The 21,603-nt window shown below is 41.8% G+C and overlaps 1 protein-coding gene across 8 annotated transcripts in view; it reads right to left on the bottom strand.

Moving 5' to 3' along the window:
- Nucleotides 1–12,773, bottom strand: part of ERICH1 (glutamate rich 1) — a 69,675-nt gene extending 56,902 nt beyond the window's left edge. For 2 of the 8 annotated variants that reach the window (XM_072142351.1, XM_072142353.1), the window contains exons 1-2: nt 12,602–12,773; nt 9,235–9,386 (exon numbers count right to left, since the gene is read on the bottom strand). In XM_072142351.1, coding sequence (XP_071998452.1) covers nt 9,235–9,256 — 22 coding nt within the window. In that variant the 5' untranslated portion in view covers nt 9,257–9,386; nt 12,602–12,773. Of the gene's footprint in view, nt 1–9,234; nt 9,387–9,878; nt 9,997–10,173; nt 10,310–12,601 lie in introns of those variants that run through there. The other 6 variants (XM_072142347.1, XM_072142348.1, XM_072142354.1 and 3 more) reach the window with 5 other exon arrangements.
- Nucleotides 12,774–21,603: the final 8,830 nt, after the last annotated feature.

Here is a 21,603-nt window from a genome sequence, read left to right as displayed (position 1 = left end):
GGCCTGGATGCCTCTCTGGAGAGCAAAAATATCACAGGTTATGGGGATAAAACAATTATTTAATTCTTAAAGGTTGGACTTGATGGACTTGCGTCTTTTTCCAGCCTTATATACTATGATACTATGATTTTGCCCTTCATTTAATCCGTCAGTGTCCGCTTTCAATCGGTCAATAATCTATCAGTATTGCTAAAGCCAAAAACAAACAAGAGTTGATCCAAAACAGAGATGACCAGTAAATGGGATATTTGTTAGCAGAGCCTAAAGAGCCAGCTCACCAAGAATAACCTGAATTCCCATCACTACCACCTACTGCACCAGGCAGCGGATGTCTGCCCCACCTCTTCCCTTCCAAGTAGCTGCTGACTGTCCTCAAAGAGTTCATCCTCGCTGTATAGTGGCGCTGAGCCCAGACCAGCTAGTAGATCTCTGGCTGAGGGAAATGAACAGGACGGAGGCTGGTTGAGGACAGGTGAGGGCCGATGACCTGCTGCTGGGCCATGCCAACTAAGGCTTTTATCTGACGAACCCACAGTTTCTTGGCTGGGGTTGTCAGATGTCATATGGGAGGAAGGGGATGACCTAGTCAACCAATCGAGAACCTTTGGGTTGTTTATCAACACACTTCCACTAGAGGACACCGGCAGTTCTGGCCTCACAATCACCCTTGCCGCAACGTCCCCTTACTGTGCTGCGACCTGTGCCTGCTCCATCTGCCACCTCTCTGTCTGACATATTGGTTAATCAACTATGTTGATTTTACACAGATTTCTTGCTATTAACTTCAACAACAAAAAAGAACTGAAATTTGGGGTATACAGATCCCCCAAAACGGACATCCTGGAATTGGAGCAAAAATCACTCCAGCAACTATGTGGATTTGACATGGATTTCCTGATATCTACTTTGTCAACAAAAAAGCACTTGAAATGGGGGGTATACAGAAGCACAAGACCTGACACCCTGGACTTTGAGAAAAAAAATCACTCCAGCAGCTACTGAGCACAAGAAGATAGACGCTATAGACAGCACATGCAGTGTGAAATGACAAGATTGGAAATGGCTGCCTGTTTTTATAGGGCTGTGACATCACATAAGCCTGCCGGTCGCTGATTGGCTTACATCCATGCACATGTGATCGATGGTGTTCTTTTCTTCTTCCCAGAGTTCTCTGCCCCATGTAACACGTTGTGCTCGCGCCTATTTAGCTAATAAAGGGGATAAACTTCGGAATCGTGACGAATCAAAGTTTTCCTAAAATTTGTTAGAATCAATTCGCCCATCTCTAGTGAGGACTTATCTTAAAGGGAACCTGTCACCAAAATACAGCTATAGACAGGTTCCCATAGAGCAATAGTAATAAACTGACACCCTTCTTTGAGCCAATATTGTTTCCCTTCCATCATAAATTAACTTAACATAAATCTTATATTATCAGGCATCAGAGGGAATGGTCCTGCTCAGCCGGCATCTCCCATGTCCCGGGCCTCTTCTCAGATGACATCACCCTGGTCATATGACATGCTAAGGTCATTTACAGAGTTATATTTGCAACGCCTACCCTATGTATGTAACTGATAACATGACATCACAGCATGCCTCCATGGAGGCATGGGAAGGAGTAGAAAGTCCATGGAGGACTTCCATGATTTCTTGTGATCAGATACATACATGGGGACCTAGATAATATCATATGACCAGGGTGATGTTAAGTTCCAAATTATGTAATAGAGCTCTCTCTCAATGTCCCACACAACAGCATGCCAATCAGGAATAAGGAGGCAGAGCAATGCAAGTAGAATTTACTTTGCAGGGCTTATTGTGATGGACTCAAATTAGGTGAGTTAAATATAAGTTTGCAAACTGATTTTTTAACATTGCAGCCATGGAAATGAACCATTTAGGGAAATATCAATGTTTTAACCATAATTTTTAATTTAGTATTTATTTTCAGTGGGCAAATTTAAATGCCAGATTCTCTTTAACTCCTTAATGACGCGTGACGTAATATTACGTCACACTTCAGCTGCGGGTGAATGGAGAGTGCTCAAGAAGAACTACACATGCGAATAAAAACGCATATGAATATAAAAAGCATATACAGGTAAAGCAGGCCAGCTAGATGTAGAAAAGTACTGTACGCTACAGCAACTGTGTGTGGCCAAATCTTTAGCCACTAATGACAGCAGGAGTTTAAAAGTAATACCTCAGTGTTACCAACAAATGCATATTGTGATGATTATTGTAGGCTTCTGGTCACATTGTAACATGATACTATATATAATCTAAATTTCCACTTTCAACAAAAAAAAAAACTAGATTTTTTTTTGTAAATGTCTTTTGTAATGTGTCTTTGCCCTGCATCAGGTTATCACACTTCACAAACATTAGCCAACATACAGAGTCAGCAACATTTTATGCAGACACTGTAATATTACACTATGGTCAGATCTTGCACTTGTTTACAATAAATGTCCTTGTTATAAATGCCAGGCAATAAGGTAAGTAAAAAACAACCCACACACAAGCGATTGCTTATTAGGTTTAACAGTGGCGGTGTACTCAGACATTCTCAGAACAGGTAGGTGACCTTTACAATTTCATTACTTTTTATAAACACATCGAAACTATGCAGTATGGGATCATAATCATCCTAAACATCTTGAAACCTGGTAACGCAAACCAGGTTTCAAGATGTTCCAAAAGCAGTTTAGAGGAATAGTAAAACAGACATGTTAACTGTTGATGGATTGTTTCTGTAGGTTTCCCCATTTACAGAAAAAAGAAAAACAAGAAATATACCGTAATTCAACTCCAGTCCACCCCATTTGGAATGTTTTCGATATTTTAGCACAACATATTGAATGGTGATGGTTTATTATTGAAAAACTATTTTACAGATTATTTAACAGAGCAGAGGAATAAAAAAAATTAGCTCACATTGTTCACATTAGCTGCAGGTTTGCTGATACCTGTCATTTTAACCCCTAGGGGACTCAGCCTCTTTTGGCCTAAAGGACGCGGCCCCATTTTTCAAATCTGGCCTGTGTCACTATAAGTGGTTATAGCGTGGGAACGCTATGAGATATCCAGGGGATTTTGAGATTGTTTTCTCGTGACACATTGTACTTCAAATTAGTTTAAAAATTTGGATGAAATCTTTTGCGTTTAGTTATGAAAAAATACTAAATTTGGCAAAAATTTTGAAAAATTCTTTATTTTCAACGTTCTAAATTCTCTACTTTTGATGCAGATAGTCATAGCACCCAAATAAATTCATAACTTACATTTCCCAAATGTCTGCTTTATGTTGGCATGGTTTTTTAAGATTCCACATATTTTACTAGAATGTTATGAGGCTCAGAATTTGGGTGCCATTTTTCACATTTTTTGTAAAATCGCCAAAACCTGTATTTAGATGGACCTGCTCAACTACTAATTGACACTGAGAGGCCTAAATAATAGTGAGACTCATAAATTACCCCATTGTGGAAACTACACCCCTCAACGTATGAAAAACCACTTTTAAGAAGTTTGTTAACCCTTTACGTGTTTTATAGGGGTTAAAACAAAATGGAGGTGGAGTCTGCAAATTGTAATATTTTTTCACAATACACCCATTTTGGGTGGAAAGTTAAACATTTACAATGGATTAAATGAAAAAAGGCTCCACAAAGTTTGATACCCAATTTTTCCAGAGTACACGGATACCCCATATGTGCTGGTAACCTGCTGTATGGGCGCACGGCCGGGCATAGAAGGGAAGGAGGCGCCATCCAGATCAGATTTGCTATGTCACATTGTACGGGCTATAATTTTTTTCTTTTTTTTATTGAGGACCTATAGGGGCTTATTTCTTTTGCCACATGAGATGCACTTTTCTAATACATAATTTTGGGGCCTCTATAGCTAATTGGTGAGATTTAATTAACTCTTTGTTGGTGGAGGAAATGAAAATCATCAATTTTTAGGAAAATTTTTATGTGTTTTTTTTTTGTCCGTTAACCATACCATGAAAATAGTATATTATTTTTATTCTATGGGTCGCCACGATTATGAAAATACTTCATTTATATATATTTTTTATTTTTTCCCATTTTTACTGAATAAAAAGTAATTTGGCAAAATTGTTGTTAATTTTAGCATCACCGTCTTTCATATGCATAACTTTTTTATTTTTCACCTCACAAATCTGTTTAAGGGCTTATTTTTTGCAAGAATGATAGCTCTTTTTAGTGGTCTAATTTTAGATTGCGTAACTTTTTAAAATAACTTTTTTTAGAGCATTTTTAAAGGGCATTAATAAAAAATCATCTTTTTCAGAGAGAGTTTTTTTAGGTTGTTTTTTACGGGGTTCACTTTGCGGATCTAATAACGATTCTGTTTTATTATACAGATTGTTACGGACGCAGGGATACCAAATATGTGGGGGTTTTGTGTATTTTATTCAATTGTACTGAATAAAAACTAATTTGGAGAAAATCTTATTCATTTTAGCATCACCATCTTTTTATATGCATAACTTTTTTAATTTTTGGCTGACAAATCTTGTTAGGGGCTTATTTTTTGCAAGAACAGTTGTTCTTTTTAGTGGGCTTATTTTAGAGTGCATAAAATTTTTTAAATAACTTTTTAGAGCATTTTTTATAGGGTATTAATTAAAAATTATCTTTTTTCGGAACGTTTTTTGGGTTTTTTCCTCCGGCGTTTACCGTGCGGGTCCAGTAACAATTCTGTTTTATTATGCAGATAGTTACGGACGCGGCAATACCAAATATGCGGGGTTTTTTTGTGTTTTTATGTTTTTTATACTTTATTAAGTTTTTTTATGGGAAAGTGACATTTTAGGGGCTTATATTTTATGTATTTATTTTTTATTTATTATAATGTGTAGTGTTAAGTGTTTTTGCATAATTTTACGGCACGGGGGATCCGATCCACAGCAGGAACACCCTTACGCGCCGCGGTCATGCTTGACTGCGGCGTGTAAGGGGTTAACACCCGCGATCGGAGTCGGCTCCGATCGCGGGTGTTACAGCGCGGTGTCAGCTGTAATAGACAGCTGACAGCCGCTGCTTCTGGTACCGGCTCCGTTCGTGAGCCGGTCCCAGAAGCTGGACGTTATACTACGTCCCGGTGCGCTAAGCATCTAGCCCCGGGGACGTAGTATAACGTCGTGGAGCGCCTAGGGGTTAATGGGACCGGCCTATATAATGGGGCAATCCTCATCAGAAAACGCACCTCGGGGATCGTATCAGAACCGGGTAAGTAAATCTGCCCCATGATTCCAATAGAAAAATAAAATCTTTTCAGATTTTTGGCTGTGAGAGATGTTCTCTGCTGACTGTTCTGCTCCCCCCAACCTTCTCTTTTCACACTACATGGCTACTATGTCAAAAGTTAATTCCTGGAGATTCTGCCACATTCCTTTTGATATACAGGTCAGGGAAGAAAGGAAGGGGGATGTATGATGCGAAGGATATAATAAAAGGCTCCTGCTTCCTCATATATATGGCACCTGATTGGGCGGCCGGATAATTCTAGGCCAGGTCCTGCCTGTTGTAGCATTGCGCTATAACTTATGCCAGTAACTATAGATATTGCACAGCTTGAGGCCTTACACGTCCTCCACTGGCCCACTCCATAGCCCGGCACAACCAATTGAGGTGGAGGTGATGTAAGTGGAAAATAGTTACAGTTCATTGGTATGTACATCCCTCCTTAAATTCCTTAAAGAGAACCTGTCAGGTAAATTAACCCCCCAAAGCTAAATATATTTTCATAAACTTCCATTAAATAGCATTGCCCCTACCCCTACATTTTCCCTCTACATGTCTGTAAACTTAAACAATCAGGTACCAAATCTGTATGCAAATGATCTGAGATGGGTCTAATGATTCATTATCATATTCAGCTGCCCAGCTTATTCTTGAGTGAGAGGCACAGCCACACCCCCAGTGCTTGACTGACAGCCTGTATAATGGTGTAATGTCTCCTCCATGTGCTTCCTGGTGCTGACGCCTCCTGTAGCGTGTGTGTGTGTATGTGTGTGTATGTGAGATACTCCTATACACATGACTAACAGCCTGTATAATGATGTGAGGTATAATGCTAACCTGGAGCTAAAGCAAGAAAAGAATCTGTCCAGTTAGTCAGAAAGATGAGAACTTAATTTTTTTTTTTTTGTGCTGGGCAAACTGGGGGCTGGCTAGCTATATACTAAAGGGAGATGGGTGGCTATATGAATTCCTTTTGTACAGCCTTATGTGGGCACCCCCAGCAGCTCTGGCCCCTGGCACTTGCCCAGGTATGCCTAGTGCTGGCACCGGCCCTGCTCAGTCCCCTTAGCTGATGTCACAACCAGGAAGTGCTCGTCCAACTTTAGTAAAAGCTGAAAATAATTTTATAAGTAGGGCTGATAGACATATCAGGCTGGATCTCAGGCTAGGAAATAGCCAGTAACAAGAAATAGGTATTGTTGGAATTGTTGTCAAAGGCTCTCTCCAATATGTAAAAACTATTTTTCTGTTTTTGGCCTAGTAACTTCTGAGCTACGCTTTAAAGGAAACCTGTCATCAGAGATTGACCTAATAAATCACTACCAGGATGTTGACAAGCAGATAAACAACTTCTAGATTATGTTAAGATCATGACCCAGCTTGGTGGCATCATTCTAGAAAATCAACTCTGAATTGATATGTCAATTGGTTGTATAAAAGTCAGGGGGTGGGGGGGAGAGTACAACACCAAAGTAAAGCTCTCCTTGCCAATGAACACCTCCTCTTAAGTGATTGACATCATGTGTCTGATTTCAGGAGATATGGTCAATGATGTCCCTGAATGCAGGCACAATGAATGGGGCATTCTAAGGCAGGGAAAGTTTGATTTTAGTGTTAAACTCTCTGCCTCCTTGACTTCATTAAACCAATTTACATCTCACTTCAAAGTAGATTTTCTGGATGTTACCACACTACACCAGAAAGAAACATCATTTAGAAGCTGCTCAGCTGCTTGACAACATACAGGTAGTGGTTTATTGGACCAATTTCTAATGATGGGTTCCCTTTAAGGTACCACAGTAAGGTTTCACTGAAGCAACTAACATATTTTATTAGGGTTTTTTTTTTTTTTAAATAAAACAAGAAACACCTGTATGAAAAGTGCTCAGCCTGTGAGCCCTCTCCATTTACCCTTTAGGGCAGGATGACACATAGGGGCGCCAAAATGTATGAAGTGGTTGTGGATTTAATCAGTATTTTAATCAGTTTTTTTATTGTCTTTGGAGCTCAAATTTTGTTTTGCCTTATAGTGGGTACGATAGCAGGGGATGTGTTTTTTAATGTTTGTAAAATGGGAAAATTGGGGAAACAAGACAGAGCCCTAAGCTCTAGCCCCCCAAAAGCCCTGTCTGCTTGCCTCAAAGTATGGAAGGTGACAAGGGACAATCTCGAAGAAAATCCCATTCTCTGCTTAAGTGGGAACACAAAACAGGACAAATACAAAAAAATGGTCAAACAACCAAGGTCACAATAGAGAGATAAATGGAGTACAGAATCGTATATGCAGAAAAATAGTTGAGTGAACAAGCAGGGGTCAGATAAACAGAAAAGCAAGGCAAGCAGCAATAGCAAAGACACAAGTGTCAGAAGACTGAGAATTAACCAGCAGTCTACGATGGAACTGTACAAAGGGAGTAATGGACAGCGCCCCCCAGCAGCTGACTGGTTCAGCCTTCCATTACTCAAGGCACAGCTGCACACAAACTGAACTCAAACTGAAAAGACAGCCGGCAGCTGTCAAAGGCAGCCCTGGCTGTGGTTTTAAAGCACAGAATCCTGACACATGATCCCATTCAGAATACTGCAGAAAAAATATCAGCGAGTTTTAACAGCTTGAAGTTTTCTTGCACCTAAATTTAAAATTTTTTGATAAATCACATGAGAAATATGCAGTTGGCATGTGAAAAATGTAGCAGTTTGCTCACCTACAATGTCTCACAATCATGGCATCTGCACATTTGCGACTTAAAGAGGACCTGTCACCCAAATTTTCGGCACTAGTAGTTGCTTACTAAAGTACTTTACTTTTTTAGACCCTTTTTTTGTCAAAGATTACATTGTACCCCGCTGCAGTGTTTGATAGCGTTACCGGAGGTTTGCAGCGTTTGTTGAAGCACTAGGAGCTGCTTACTTTAGGAAGCAGCTCCTAGTGCCGAAAATTTGGGTGGCAGAAAAATTTAGAGGCAGAAAACTTATGTAAGTAATGAAACATCCCCTTTCCCTTAATGCATCTGGAGCATAGCTTTTGAACTTGGAAAAACGTACCTTCAAAATATAAGCAGACAATAATCCTTGTAAAAGAAAGTATATCTCAAATCTAGGCAATAAAACCTCATGATATCATCTGCAGTCAAGATTTAGCCAGTGAAAGATCTCTTGAATAAATTGAAGGTATTGACTTGCGTGCAAAAAAATGCAGCAAGCTACCTATCAGAGACAGCATACACAACAGCCTAGGTGGAGACATCCACATCTCTTTTGATACTTTCCTGCTACTCTCTACTGCTAGATCAGATATGACAGGTGAATTACAACCCCATTATTACTGCCCCGATGTTTCTTACTTGGTATCAATTTGCATGGGAGAATGTTCTTTTCAGGAAAAAAGAAACTGGTTTGGGATGTCACAAGAGAAAAATAATAAGACAGATAAGAGAACCTCTATAAAATCTGATTTAATGTAGCATAGCATAGTGCATAGTGTGAATGACCCCATTTAAAAAAAATGTTCAGTAAGACATCATTTAAAAAAAAAAAAAAAAAAAAAAATCACTGAAGCCAGGAGAGAGAAAACAAATCTGTATGTGTCCATAAGCCAGAATGGCTTCAGTAAGAAATCCCATGTGTGAAAAGATGCCTGTGTGATAGAGCCCTTAACTTCAGACTCAAGTCTGACTCCTGAATGAGTACTAGACCTATTATGGAAATTAGAGTAGTGTATGGGCAGTGATATCAGGCCCAAGAATTCCTGATGGCATGTCCTTTGCTGCAGGTTGTAAGAACCAAATGAGTATACTGCTGCCTAGTGCAATGCCATATTCAGAGACATAACCAGTGTGAGCATTATATACATACAATATATGATGGAAGATGAAGGACCCTGCTTTTGTCACAGAAACCTCTCAGTTACCACATAGTAGCCCCTACATGGGTATCACATAGGAGCTCTCTTTACCTTCTTTCCTTGCAGAGGACATGGCGGCAGTGACAGCTCACCACAACTCCAAGGCTAGATCTAGAATAACGTCAGACACTCGGTTTCCTGCTTGTCAGTGAAGACATTTGTCTTATTATGGAAATACGGAAGGACTCAGTCTTTGTCAAAAACTGTGGTACAAAGAAATGACAAGATAAAGGAAAGGTAGTTTAGACATGTAATATTAACAATATGTACACAGATATCAAGAATAATTGTGATTCTGGTGCCTTACATGAAGCAGAACCACTGATAAGGTGTCAGTTGCAGAGTTATATCAGAATGGATCAAAGCATCTGATATAAAAGTCACATACCCGGAATAAAAATACACTATTTGGTAAAAATGTGGATCTCCACATCCAATAAACATAAGGTCTCCCATAATATATTCATGTCTTCAGCAATCATGTCATGTTTATTTAATATGTAATATCTGATTATGACAGCTCCATCTAGTAGCTTTTTGTACAAATAATGTGTTACTATAAAATTCCCATTTTGTCCCATGGGAGCCACTGTAGTTTTCACAATAAACCTGTTGACATCATCAAGTCAGCTAAACAGGATAATGATGAGAATCACAGCTCTTCTTAGTAAGCTGGTTCATTAGGCTCCACTCACTAAGAAGAGCCGGCACTTCTGGCTGCTGAACGGCTCCTATAACTCCCTGATGGTCGATGGAAAATACCAGGGTGTTGGCGGGTACTCTCTCAGCAGACACAATATGATTCCTCTAGTTCTGTGAGCTGACAATGTGGTTAGATTATCAGGGTCCAGGTTTGTATACACTTTCACTTAGCTTCTGAACATTGTTCTATAATCTGACACATGAAAAGAAAGATGAGACAGATCAGAGATGATGAGATCTATGAGATGGACATAACACACAATGACACACTCAGCTCTGCTAACTCACCTATAACACACCGTTTCCTTCCCTCTTCCCTAGATATAGATATTATCTGTCTGTAGCTTGTAGCTTTACTCTCCTCAGAGTGTGAAGTGATGCTTGCCAGCAGAAAGTCTCTGTGTGAGTTCACCCTGGAATGCAAGGGTGGGGCTACAGGCAGAGAGCAGCTCAGCACAAAGTCAGACAGAAAAACAAGATGTCGGCCTACCTAAACTCAGAAGATCCAGGGTCGGATGTAGGGGCAACCAAAATTGTGCACATCAGGACTGATTGCAGTGCGGCTTCCACAGCCATGTTCGTTTACATGGGGCATGGACTGGAGCAACGGCAGTGCGGGACACCTCAAGGGCGCCGGTAGGTAAGTACATGCTTATTTTTTTTAAGCAGCCCGCTCCCAGCTACCTTTGTTTTTTTTTTTTTGTAAAATCACAGACAACCCCTTTGTGTCTAAGCCATTTTAGGGCCTTAGGACCAGACCTGATTTTTAAAATCATTATAGGAGGTTATAACTTTGTAACACTTTAACATATCCAGGGGATTTTGAGATTGTAGTACAGTGTGTGACGAGGAAACAAAGTAAGAGAAAAATTTTGATGATATCTTTTGTGTTTAATTGAAATTTGACAAAAATTTAAAAAAATTAATCATTTTCAAAGTTCCAAATTTTCTGCTTTTCAGGCAGATAGTCATAGCACCCAAGTAACTTTATAACTAACATTTCCCGAATGTCTGCTTTATATCGGCATAGGGTTTTATGCATCCTCTCTCTTTTTTAGGTTGTTAGAAGGTTCAGGAGGTTTTGGGTGCAATTTTTCTCATTTTTAGATGCTTCACAGGGCTTAAAACAAAATAAAAGTGTAATTTACAAGCTGTAATTTTTTTCTGGACAATATATTAATTTTAGGCAAAAATTAAACCGTCACAAAGTATTTAATGACGAAAAACTTCACAAAGAGAACGGAAGATCTGGATTGTCACATTTTACAGGTTATAAAATGTTTATTTTTATTTTTTTTCCACTTTACAAGTCCATCATTTACCAGGGGCTCAATAGCTGATAATCAGATTTGATTAAGGGCACATTAACATAATGCGTTTTTGACGCATTCCACTGGCTTCAGCCTTGATTGCATGATGAGGTTACATTGCGTTTTAGCAGATGCAGTGGAAACGCAATGTAACCTTAGCATGTAACGCAATGCACAACGCAACGCAACACATCGTGTGAATGCGCCCTAACTCTTTCTTGGTTGTTGTTTAAAAAAAAATCATTAATTCTTATTTATGGCTTTTAGGATTTTTTTTCCCCCGGAAGTTCACCACACCATAAAAATAATGTGCTATTTTTATTCTATGGGCCATCACAATTACGGCGATACCCCATTTGTATAGCTTTTTTATGGAGAAATAGTTTTGCATGATTTAGAACTAATTTTGTGAGAAATTTGCTTGTTTTTGCATTGCCATGTAACAACGGGCAGAACATTTATATTTTTTTTGTTTACAGAGCTGGTTTAGAGCTTATTTTTTGCGGGACAAGCTGCACTTTTTCTTGGTATCATGTCGGGGTGAATGTTACTTTTTGATCACTTTTTTTGCACAATCCTAACAGGCTGCTACTAAAGGCAGCCCTGGGGGTCGTTATCGGACCTCAGGGTTGCCATGGCAACGATCGGCACCTCTGTGCCCTGCACGGAGGGTGCCAATCGTCGTGCGATGCACTATGGACACCGCAGTCACTAAGACGACGGCGTCTATAGGTTCAAATAGATGTGATTGCGATGTTCGCAAGCCCGGCTGTTACTGCAGGATCATGGATACTGTGTATTGCTGGGATCGCCTGGGCTCAGTTTCTGAGCCCGGGCGATCGCCATGACATAATTCTATGTCAGGGTGCGGGAAGGGGTTAATGTGCATTATGTGATTATGATAGCTCCATCTAGTGGCCTTTTGTATGAATCACACGTGTTACTGTTAAATTCCCATTTTGTCCCATGGGAGCCACTGTAGTTTTCACCTTTGACCTGATGATCAAGTCGCTATGCAGGAACCTCACAGTGTACAGTGGCATTGCTCCAGCCTTGTAGTTCATATAGTAATGTATAATGTTCTGTTACTACGTCTCCATCTACTGTTCCCCTACCCATAGCCCCCTGCTGTTACATATAGCACAGTACTTAACCTGTATAATAGTGGATTACTACCTGCCTGTATGTATTAGTAAGTACAACACATTTCTGTTCCCAGTTACACCCTTCATACAGTACAATGGCTCCAGATATAATGAGTTGTTAGAGGGAAGTTTATCTGCCTGACATGTCACCCCCTCCCACAGGAGGACGGAATAGGAACAATGAAACGCAGTCTGTCAGACAATAGCATTAGTTTCCCACTATTGTTATACGAATAGGGATGAGGTGAGGCAGAAACTTACCATAAGTGTCTGGTGAGGAGGGAAGGTAATATGTCAGCTATGTGCAGCACTGAGGACAAGCACGTCTATGCTGGAGGACGGTGCTGGCCTGACTGACTAGCAGAGAGGAAGCACCAGCCCCAGGGAGGCAGCTGTGCACTTCACTCCAATAGGAGAAGCAGAGAGGACGGAGGAGTGTCACACATTCTCCCTCCAAGCCTGGATTACATGAATTGTTACTGATGGAAGTGATCATCTGGATGTCCGAGCTCCTGTGTATGAGATGTGTAATTCCTCAGTCAGAAGTAGATATTACAGGGGTGATATTACAGGACATATCCATGTCCTGATACAAGTGTGACCCGGAGAAACGCACAGTGTGAATACCTGTAAAGAGAGAAAGTCTGCAGTGCAAGGGAGAACATACAAGGGCTGTGTGTCTGCTGGATCTCAGGAATTCTGCAGGAAAAAGAAATACCAGTTGTTATAAGGATACAGAAATAGCATCATTCATATGTATGGATATCAGACAGTATACTGCAAGGTATTATACACAAAGGAAAAGAAACATCAACAGGGCTGGATTAACCCCTTCAAGACGCAACCATTTTATAGCTGAACCCTTTAAAGACCTGGCTCTTTTTTGTTTTTTCATTTCCATTTTTCACTCCCCACAATCAGAAATCTATAACTTTTTTTTTTTACCCATAAAGAGCTCTGTGATGGCTTATTTTCTGCATAACAATTTGCTCTTCATAGTGTTGGTATTTAATATTCCATGCTGTGTACTGGGAAGTGGTAAAATACAAATTCCAAATACAGTGAAATTGGTGAAATAACACATTTGCGCCGTATACTTGTGGGCTTGGATTTTATGGCTTTCACTGTACGCCCCAAATGACATATCTACTTTATCCTTTGGGTCGGTACGATTACAGGGATTCAAAATTTGTATAGGTTTTATAATGTTTTCATACATTTACAAAAATTAAAACCTCCTGTACAAAATATTTTCTTAGATTTTGACATCTTGTGGTGGTAATAACCTTTTCATACTTTGGTGTAGGAGCTGTGGGTGGTGTCATTTTCAATGCTACCACTTTTAGGACTGTACGACCTTCTGATCGCTTTTTATTGAATTTTGTTTATTTTTCAAAATGGCAAAAAAGTGGCATTTTCAAATTCAGGTGCAATTTTCCTTTTATGGGGTTAAACACAGTGATAGATCGTGGACCGTGGCAATACCTACTGTGTTTGTGATTTTTACTGTTTATTTATATTTTATCAGTTCTAGGGAAAGGGGGATGATTAGATGTTTTGTAATCAATGGGTTAAAACGAGACACAAGACCCGTGGCTGCCATGGCAACCGATCGCTGCTCCCTGATGACATCATGGGGAGCAACGATCTCCAACAAGATGCCTGCTCCCATGCCCTGCCATCTTTTTGAAGCCACCGGCAGAGATCGGTGCTAGCACTAATTGCAGGTGTTACCGGTAAGGCCCACTGGGAGTGAACTCAGCATGTCAGTTCAGTTCCGGTTTGCAGTGTTCGGGCCATGTGATCCGAGCAGCATGCGTTCCGAGTGTGATGCGAGTTCATCGCATCACACTTGCCAGTGTAGAAGGGGCCTTACTCTTTGCTGCAATATGTAAAGACCTACTGGCTATGGAGAGGACCCGTGAGTCCTCTCCATGCACCTGCAGCCAACCCGTGACGTGCTATTCTGTCACAGGTCGTTAAGAGGTTAAGGCTCAGCCCCATTTTTTGTATTCTGACAAGCATCACTTTAAATGGTTAGAACTTTTTATTATGAGATTGTTTTTTCTTCACATGTTGTACTTCATTTTAGTGGTAAATTTTGGCTGATAAATTTTGCGTTGATTTATAGAAAAAAAAATTAAACTGAGGATTTTTTTTTTAAATTTGCTATTTTCTAAATTCTCAATCATCACGTTTTCAGGCAGATAGATTTACTACCTAAATTAGTTGCGAAATAACATTTCCCATATGTCTCCTTTACATTTTCATGATTTTGTGTGGATAATTTATTTGTTAGCGCTGAGTTACAGCGCTCAGTGTCCGATATATCGGACACTGAGCATTAGGCAGTTAACTCCTTAACGCTCTGCGCCGTAGCTCTACGGCGCAGAGGTATAAGGGAAGTATGAAGAGGGCTCACGGGCTGAGTCCTCTTCATACAGAGGTGGGGGTTTTTGCATTTTGCACAAAACCCCCACCGCTAATAACCGCGGTCGGTGCTTGCACCGATCGCGGCTATTAACCCTCTAAACGCCGCCCGCAAAGTCGCGGGCGGCGTTTAAAAGACGGCGGCGCGCGGGCGCCGCCATCTTTTTTTCGATCGCCACGCCCCCGAACGTCATCGGGGGGCGGCGATCGGTTACCATGGTAGCCTCGGGTCTTCTCTTGACACGAGGCTACATGGTTTATGCAGGTTCGTTACAATGAGCCAGTGGCTCATTGTAATGTAAGACCTGCAAAAACGCCATATATTGCAATACTGTAGTATTGCAGTATATGGTAGGAGCGATCTGATCATCTAGGGTTATTGTACCCTAGATGGTCTAAAAAATAGTGAAAAAAAAAAGAAAAAAAAAAGTTTAAAAAATAAAAAAAATTAATAAAATATTAAAAGTTCAAATCACCCCCCTTTCCCTAGAACGGATATAAAACATAACAAACAGTAAAAATCACAGACACATTAGGTATCGCCGCGTCCCAAAATGCCCGATCTATCAAAATATAAAAACGGTTACGGCCGGCGGTGACCTCCGAGGCGGGAAATGGCGCCCAAATGTCCGAAATGCGACTTTTACACCTTTTTACATAACATAAAAAATGAAATAAAAAATGATCAAAATGTCGCACAGACCTCAAAATGGTAGCAATGAAAACGTCGCCTCATTTCGCAAAAAATGACCCCTCACACATTTCCGTGCGCCAAAGTATGAAAAAGTTATTAGCGTCAGAAGATGGCAAAAATTTTTTTTTCTTTTTTGTACACATTCGTTTAATTTTTGAAAATGTATTAAAACACAATAAAACCTATATAAATTTGGTATCACCGCGATCGCACCGAACCAAAGAATAAAGTAGGCGTGTTATTTGGAGCGAAGAGTGAAAGTCGTAAAAACTGAGCCCACAAGAACGTGACGCACGTGCGGTTTTTTTTCAATTTTTCCACATTTGGAATTTTTTTTCAGCTTCGCAGTACACGGCATGTTAAAATAAATAACATTACGGGAAAGTAAAATTTGTTACGCACAAAATAAGCCCTCACACAGGTCTGTACACGGAAAAATGAAAAAGTTATGGATTTTTGAAGTTGGAGAGCGAGAAATGAGCCGGAAAACCCTCCGTCCTTAAGGGGTTAAAGGGGTTTTCCTATGAAACAAGTTAGGCCCTATCCAAAAGATAGGGCCTATCTTACTGATCGGTGGGGGTTTCTGTGTCCGATGTACCCCCTTCTGACCCCAAGGCTGCCCCATTCTTCTCTATGGAGCTGACAGAGATTGCTCAGCGCTGTACTCAGCAATCTCTGTCGGCTCCATGAAGATGAACGGGGCAGCCCGGCCATGTGCGACTGGCTGCTCTGCTCATCTCAGAAGCGATGAGGGGTCATACAGGGGTACATTGGAGCCCCTTTTTCAATTTTGCATTTCCATTTTTACTAACCATGCGCCTCGCCGGGTCCCGGTGCATGGAGAGGGCTCGCATGCCGAGCCCTCTCCATAGCCGGTAAGTCTTTGCTGCATATTGCTAGCACCGATCGCGGGTGCTTTCACGTCGATCGCCATCTTCAAAAAGATGTCTCGTTTTAACCCATTAATAACAATGTATCAGCACATTGTAATGAATGAGGAGTAAAATCCCCATATACTGCCATATTGCAGTATATGGTAGGATCAATCAGACAACCTAGGGTTAAAGTACCCTAGGGAGTCTGAAAAATAGTAAAAATAAAAAAAAATGTAATCCCTGACCGACATGTGACCTGTGACGTCATCGGGGAGCGGCGATCCGTCGCCATGGTAGCTTCGGGTCTCACGAAGACCCCGAAACTACTTCAGGTTAACCCCTTCATCAGCACAATCAGCACATTGTATGAGGAGTAAAATCCCCATATACTGCCATACTGCAGTATGGCAGTATATTATAGGATCGTACAGACACCTTAGGGTTAAAGTACCCTAGGGACTCTGAAAAACAGTAAAAATCATAAACACATTAGGCATCGGCGCATCCGAAAATTCCCGATCTATCAAAATATAATAATGGTTTTTCACTGCGTTTAACCCGTAACGGAAAATAGTGTCCAAGGTCGAAAATGAAATTTTTTTGCCATTTTGAAAAATCTAAAAAAAATGAATAAAGAGTGATCAAAAGGTTGCACAGTCCTTAAAATTATAGCAATGAAAACGCCATCAAAAGTCGCAAAAAATGACACCAACCACAGCTCCGTACACCAAAGTATGAAAAAGTTATTGGCGCCAGAAGATGGCAAAATCCCCCAAAAAATTTTTGTACAAGAGGTTTTAGTTTTTTTAAATGTATGAAACCATTATAAAACCTATACAAATTTGGTATCCACGTAATCGTACCGACCCAAAGAATAAAGTAGACATGTTATTTGGTGCGCACAATGAAAGCTGTAAAATCCAAGCCCACAAGAAAACGTTGCAAATGTGTTTTTTCCCCACTTTCACTGCATTTGGAATTTTTTTCCTGCTTCCCAGTACACGGCATGGAATATTAAATACCATCACTATGAAGTGCAATTTGTTATGCAGAAAATAATCCGTCACACAGCTCTTTATGTGGAAAAATAAAGTTATAGATTTTTGAAGGTGGTGAGTGAAAAATGGAAGTGAAAAAACTAAAAAAGGCCAGGTCGTTAAGGGGTTAAATGACATGTCTAAATATGGTAACCCCTGTGATTGCACTGACCAAAAGAATAAAGTATGTACTGGTGTATAAGCCGAGTTTTTCTCTTCTTTCTTCGGTCTTCTGTAACAGCCGGCATGTCACGGACGTACCCGCGATCCTTGTCTCAGATCGCGGGCACACCCGTGCCCCTCTATATGCCGCGGTCCCCGCTTCTACTGTCCCGCTCCCCGGCCTGGACTCACCTCTCCACGCTCCTGGCTGTGCTCCTGCTTCCCGACTAGGCCGCGCGCTCCCGCTCCTAGGGCGCGCCGACTCTTTAACACTTAAGGGGCCAGGGTCCTTCTGATTGCCTCTGGCTAATCCAGCTCACCCTTATAATCCGGCACCTCCCTTCACTCCCCGCCGGATCTAAAGCATAATTTCCTGCTAAGAGAAAGCCCTCCAGTGTTCCCTGTGTTTCCTTTTTTTCCAGTGTTCCTCTGTGTTTCCAGTGTTACCAGTGTACCTCTGCGTCGCTACCATTCCTGTGCCTTCCAGGGTTCCTGTCCAGCAGATTTCTTCAGTCCGTGCCAACGTTACCAGTGTTCCTTGTTGTGCCAGCATTACCAGTATTCCTCCGTGTTTCCTGCTGTCATCTCAGGTTTGGACTGTTGCTTGCATTTCCTGCCGTACTACCTTGGCTACCACCGCGGGCCTCGTTGCACCCGTGAAACAATCTGGTGGCACCCCACCGCAGCAAGACCATCCTGCTTTGCGGCGGGCTCTGACGAAGACCAGGTACCACTTAGACTCCGGTCCTGGGTTGTGGCCAGTACTATCTCCCGTGGTGGTCCCGGGGGTCCACAGACTCTCTTAAGAGACTTTTCCACACACTTTCCCTCCTCAACTGTGACACGGCAGAAATGCGGCCATGTTTTCTGCCGGCCGGCGCATACTATGATGCCATCAGCCGCTGCATCACAGTATGCTGTTACAGACGAAAGATGAGGACCCACGCTAACATCGCGAAGCTGCGCTGAGTTTCAGGGCCGCTGGAAGGTGAGTATATGTTTATTTTTTTTAAGTGCTGGGTAGGCTGGCTACATACTACTGGGGGCAGGCTGCCTGTATACTACAGGGGGCAGGCTGCCTGTATACAACTGGGGGCTGGCAGGCTGTATACTATAGGGAGCTGGCTATATACTACAGGGGGCAGGCTGGCTGTATTCTACTGGGGGCAGGCTGGCTGTATACTACTGGGGGCTGGCTGGCTGTATACTACATGGGGCATGGCTGGCTGTATACTACTGGGGGCTGGCTGGCTATATACTATATAGGCTGTGACCTATGCATTTCTCACCCACGGCTTATATTCAAGTCAATAGGTTTTCCCAGTTTATGGTGGTAAAATGAGAAGCCTTGGCTTATACTCGTGTAAATACGGTATATAGGTTTTATTGTGTTTTAATACATTTACAAAAATTAAAACCTCCTGTACAAAAAGAAATTTCTTCTGGCCCAAATAACTTTTTCATACGTCAGTGTATGGGGCTGTCGGTGGCATGATTTTTTGCGACTTTTGATGACATTTTCAAGACCTCCAGGATGTTGTAAAATATACAAATTGCCCTTTTTTGATTGTGCCTAGGAGATTGCCTCACTTGCCATCGTCTTGGCGCACTTCTATCTCTGGCTTCCCCTGGCAAGAGAGACCGTCTGCGTTACCATGCTCACTACTTTTTTTGTGTTGAATTGTGAAATAATACTGCTGCAAAACTAGGCTCAATCTGAACAACTTCCCATTGTCCCCAGCCACCCAATTAAGCCAGCTAAGTGAATTATGATCTGTGATCACAGTGAAGTTATGCCCATGGCTGTAGTTTTTGCAGAGCCAACACAATTGCCAGACACTCTTTCAGTTGTGGCATATGCAACCTCCTGGGGCAAAAGTTTCCTACTTAGGTAAAGTATTGGGTGCTCTTCTCCTTCCAAGTTTACCTGACTAAGGACTGTACCTAGTCCGTATGACCTGGCATCGGTTTGTACCAAAAATGTGCAGGTGAAATCTGGGGCTTGGAGAACAGATGAACTGGCCAATATAGCTTTTAAGGCTGAGAAGGATTCTTTACACGGATTAGTCCATGAAACAAATTGGTTAGGTCTTTTAAGGCTTTAGCGAGCGCACGTAAGGATAGCCCTTTTTGTAAACTTTAATCAGTTGATATGCTAATTTAATTAAGCGGCTACTGGGGCGTGGAGTAGCCGGACATGAGGCTACTAGTCGCGGCTACGCCACACCCCAGTAGCCTTGTTCCTCCGCCTACCGGGTAATCTTCGTGCGAATATCCTGCGTTCTGCGCATGCGCAGGACGCAGTCCTACGGGTGCGCGGCCGTAGCTCCGAGGCCGGCGCTACTGCGCATGCGCAGACGCCGGGTGCTCGGACGAGGGCGCGCAGCTACGAGGTGCTGCGCGCCGAAGATTACATGGTAGGCGGAGGAACAAGGCTACTGGGGCGTGGAGTAGCTGCGACTAGTAGCCTCATGTCCGGCTACTCCACGCCCCAGTAGCCGCTTAATTAAATTAGCATATCAACTGATTAAAGTTTACAAAAGGATAGCCGGGACGTAAGGATTAGCCCAAAAAGGGCTATCCTTACGTCCCATTTATCCACCTACCACCCGTTCTACCTTTATAGGTAGAATCGTGGTGGTAGGTCCCCTTTAATTCTAGGTGTATGCCAGGTATTTATGGCATCTACTTTCCCCTGGTTAGGCCTTAACTCCCACACAGTGTCCCAGATATTGCACTTCTGACATTGCTGGTGGGTCAAGCGAGCTTTAGTTTTTTGTATCCCTTAGGTGCCCAGCTAGAGGGATTTCATGGGCAACCTTCAGGAATTTTTCTCTGAACTGATAGGGAAAAAGTAGGCGTTTCTCCCAATTCCAAAATCTTTGCTTATCAGTGGGAATACTCTCCATATAGAGATTTCCCTCTTCCCAGCACACCCGTTCTTTGTCAGACTCAGTAGGAGGGTTACCAGTAAGAAGTTTCAACTTCTCCGAGACATTTTCTGTCTGCTGGGCCTGCATAGAGCTCTGACTATCAAAATGTAAGTTATGGCCTGATGTAAGCGCTGGACCAGAGCTAGAGGCTTGATTCTCCGCATGCACTAGCTGAACCCTAGGCAAAGTTACAAGATTCAACCTCTTCTCCTGTGGACAGCACAGTTTGAGGATTAAATTAACTTTGACAATGAGTCACATCTGCAACATATGAACATTCCCCAGCATCCCCTTCAGGCAAGTCTAGTATATTAGTTGGCAGGGCATATGTTTGTAACCCTCCCTTCACACCATTACCTTTCTTAGATTTATCACACTCTACTTGAGGTGAGCAGCTCTCCTCAATTGTTATCAAGAGATTAGTAGGAACATATTGCCATTCTGCCAAGGTAAGTACCTAATAACACATTAGTAGGAATAGTGTTGGATACTGCCACTTCCCTTAATCTCTTTCCAGCCCCCCAGTCTAGATACACATGTGCCATTGGTAGATCAGGACTAACTCCCCCAACCCCTGTTACAGACAATGTTTTTCCTAGAATTTTGTCATTTAAGTTCACCATTTCTGGACGTACAAGGGTCACCTCTGCTCCAATGTCTCTTAATCCAACAGTAACCTTATTGCCCATGGTAACAGACTGAAGATTATCATTGTTTTTTTCCTACTGTCCTGACCACATATAATGATCCAGATGATCCAGACAGTGTTCTAGGATTATTCTTCTTGTTGGGACATGTAACACTAAGATGTCCCACTTGGTTACAAAACATTTGCGGGTGTCAATAACATTTTTTGTCCCCGGGGCTCCAGAAAAGGGGTGCCTTGGTGGTTAGATTGCAGAAGGAGGGAAATTCCCCACTGGCTTACCTCCATTACAGCTGTTTGCAACAGTTTTTCAGGCTTCTGGCTTTTGGCATAATCGAAGTCCGCAATCTGCGTAGCTTCATCCACAGTTTTAGGCTCCCTGTCACAAACTGTCATACATCCACAGGACAAATATGAATATATTGATATTTTATCATAAGATCCTCAAGGATTGTACCGGCAGCTTCCATAGAGTGAACCCTTTAT

This window comes from Engystomops pustulosus, chromosome 3, assembly GCF_040894005.1.
Source record: "Engystomops pustulosus chromosome 3, aEngPut4.maternal, whole genome shotgun sequence".
In the NCBI taxonomy this organism is placed as follows: domain Eukaryota; kingdom Metazoa; phylum Chordata; class Amphibia; order Anura; family Leptodactylidae; genus Engystomops; species Engystomops pustulosus.
The sequence above is the reverse complement of the archived record's forward strand: the minus strand, read 5'-3'. Positions and strand labels throughout refer to the sequence as shown.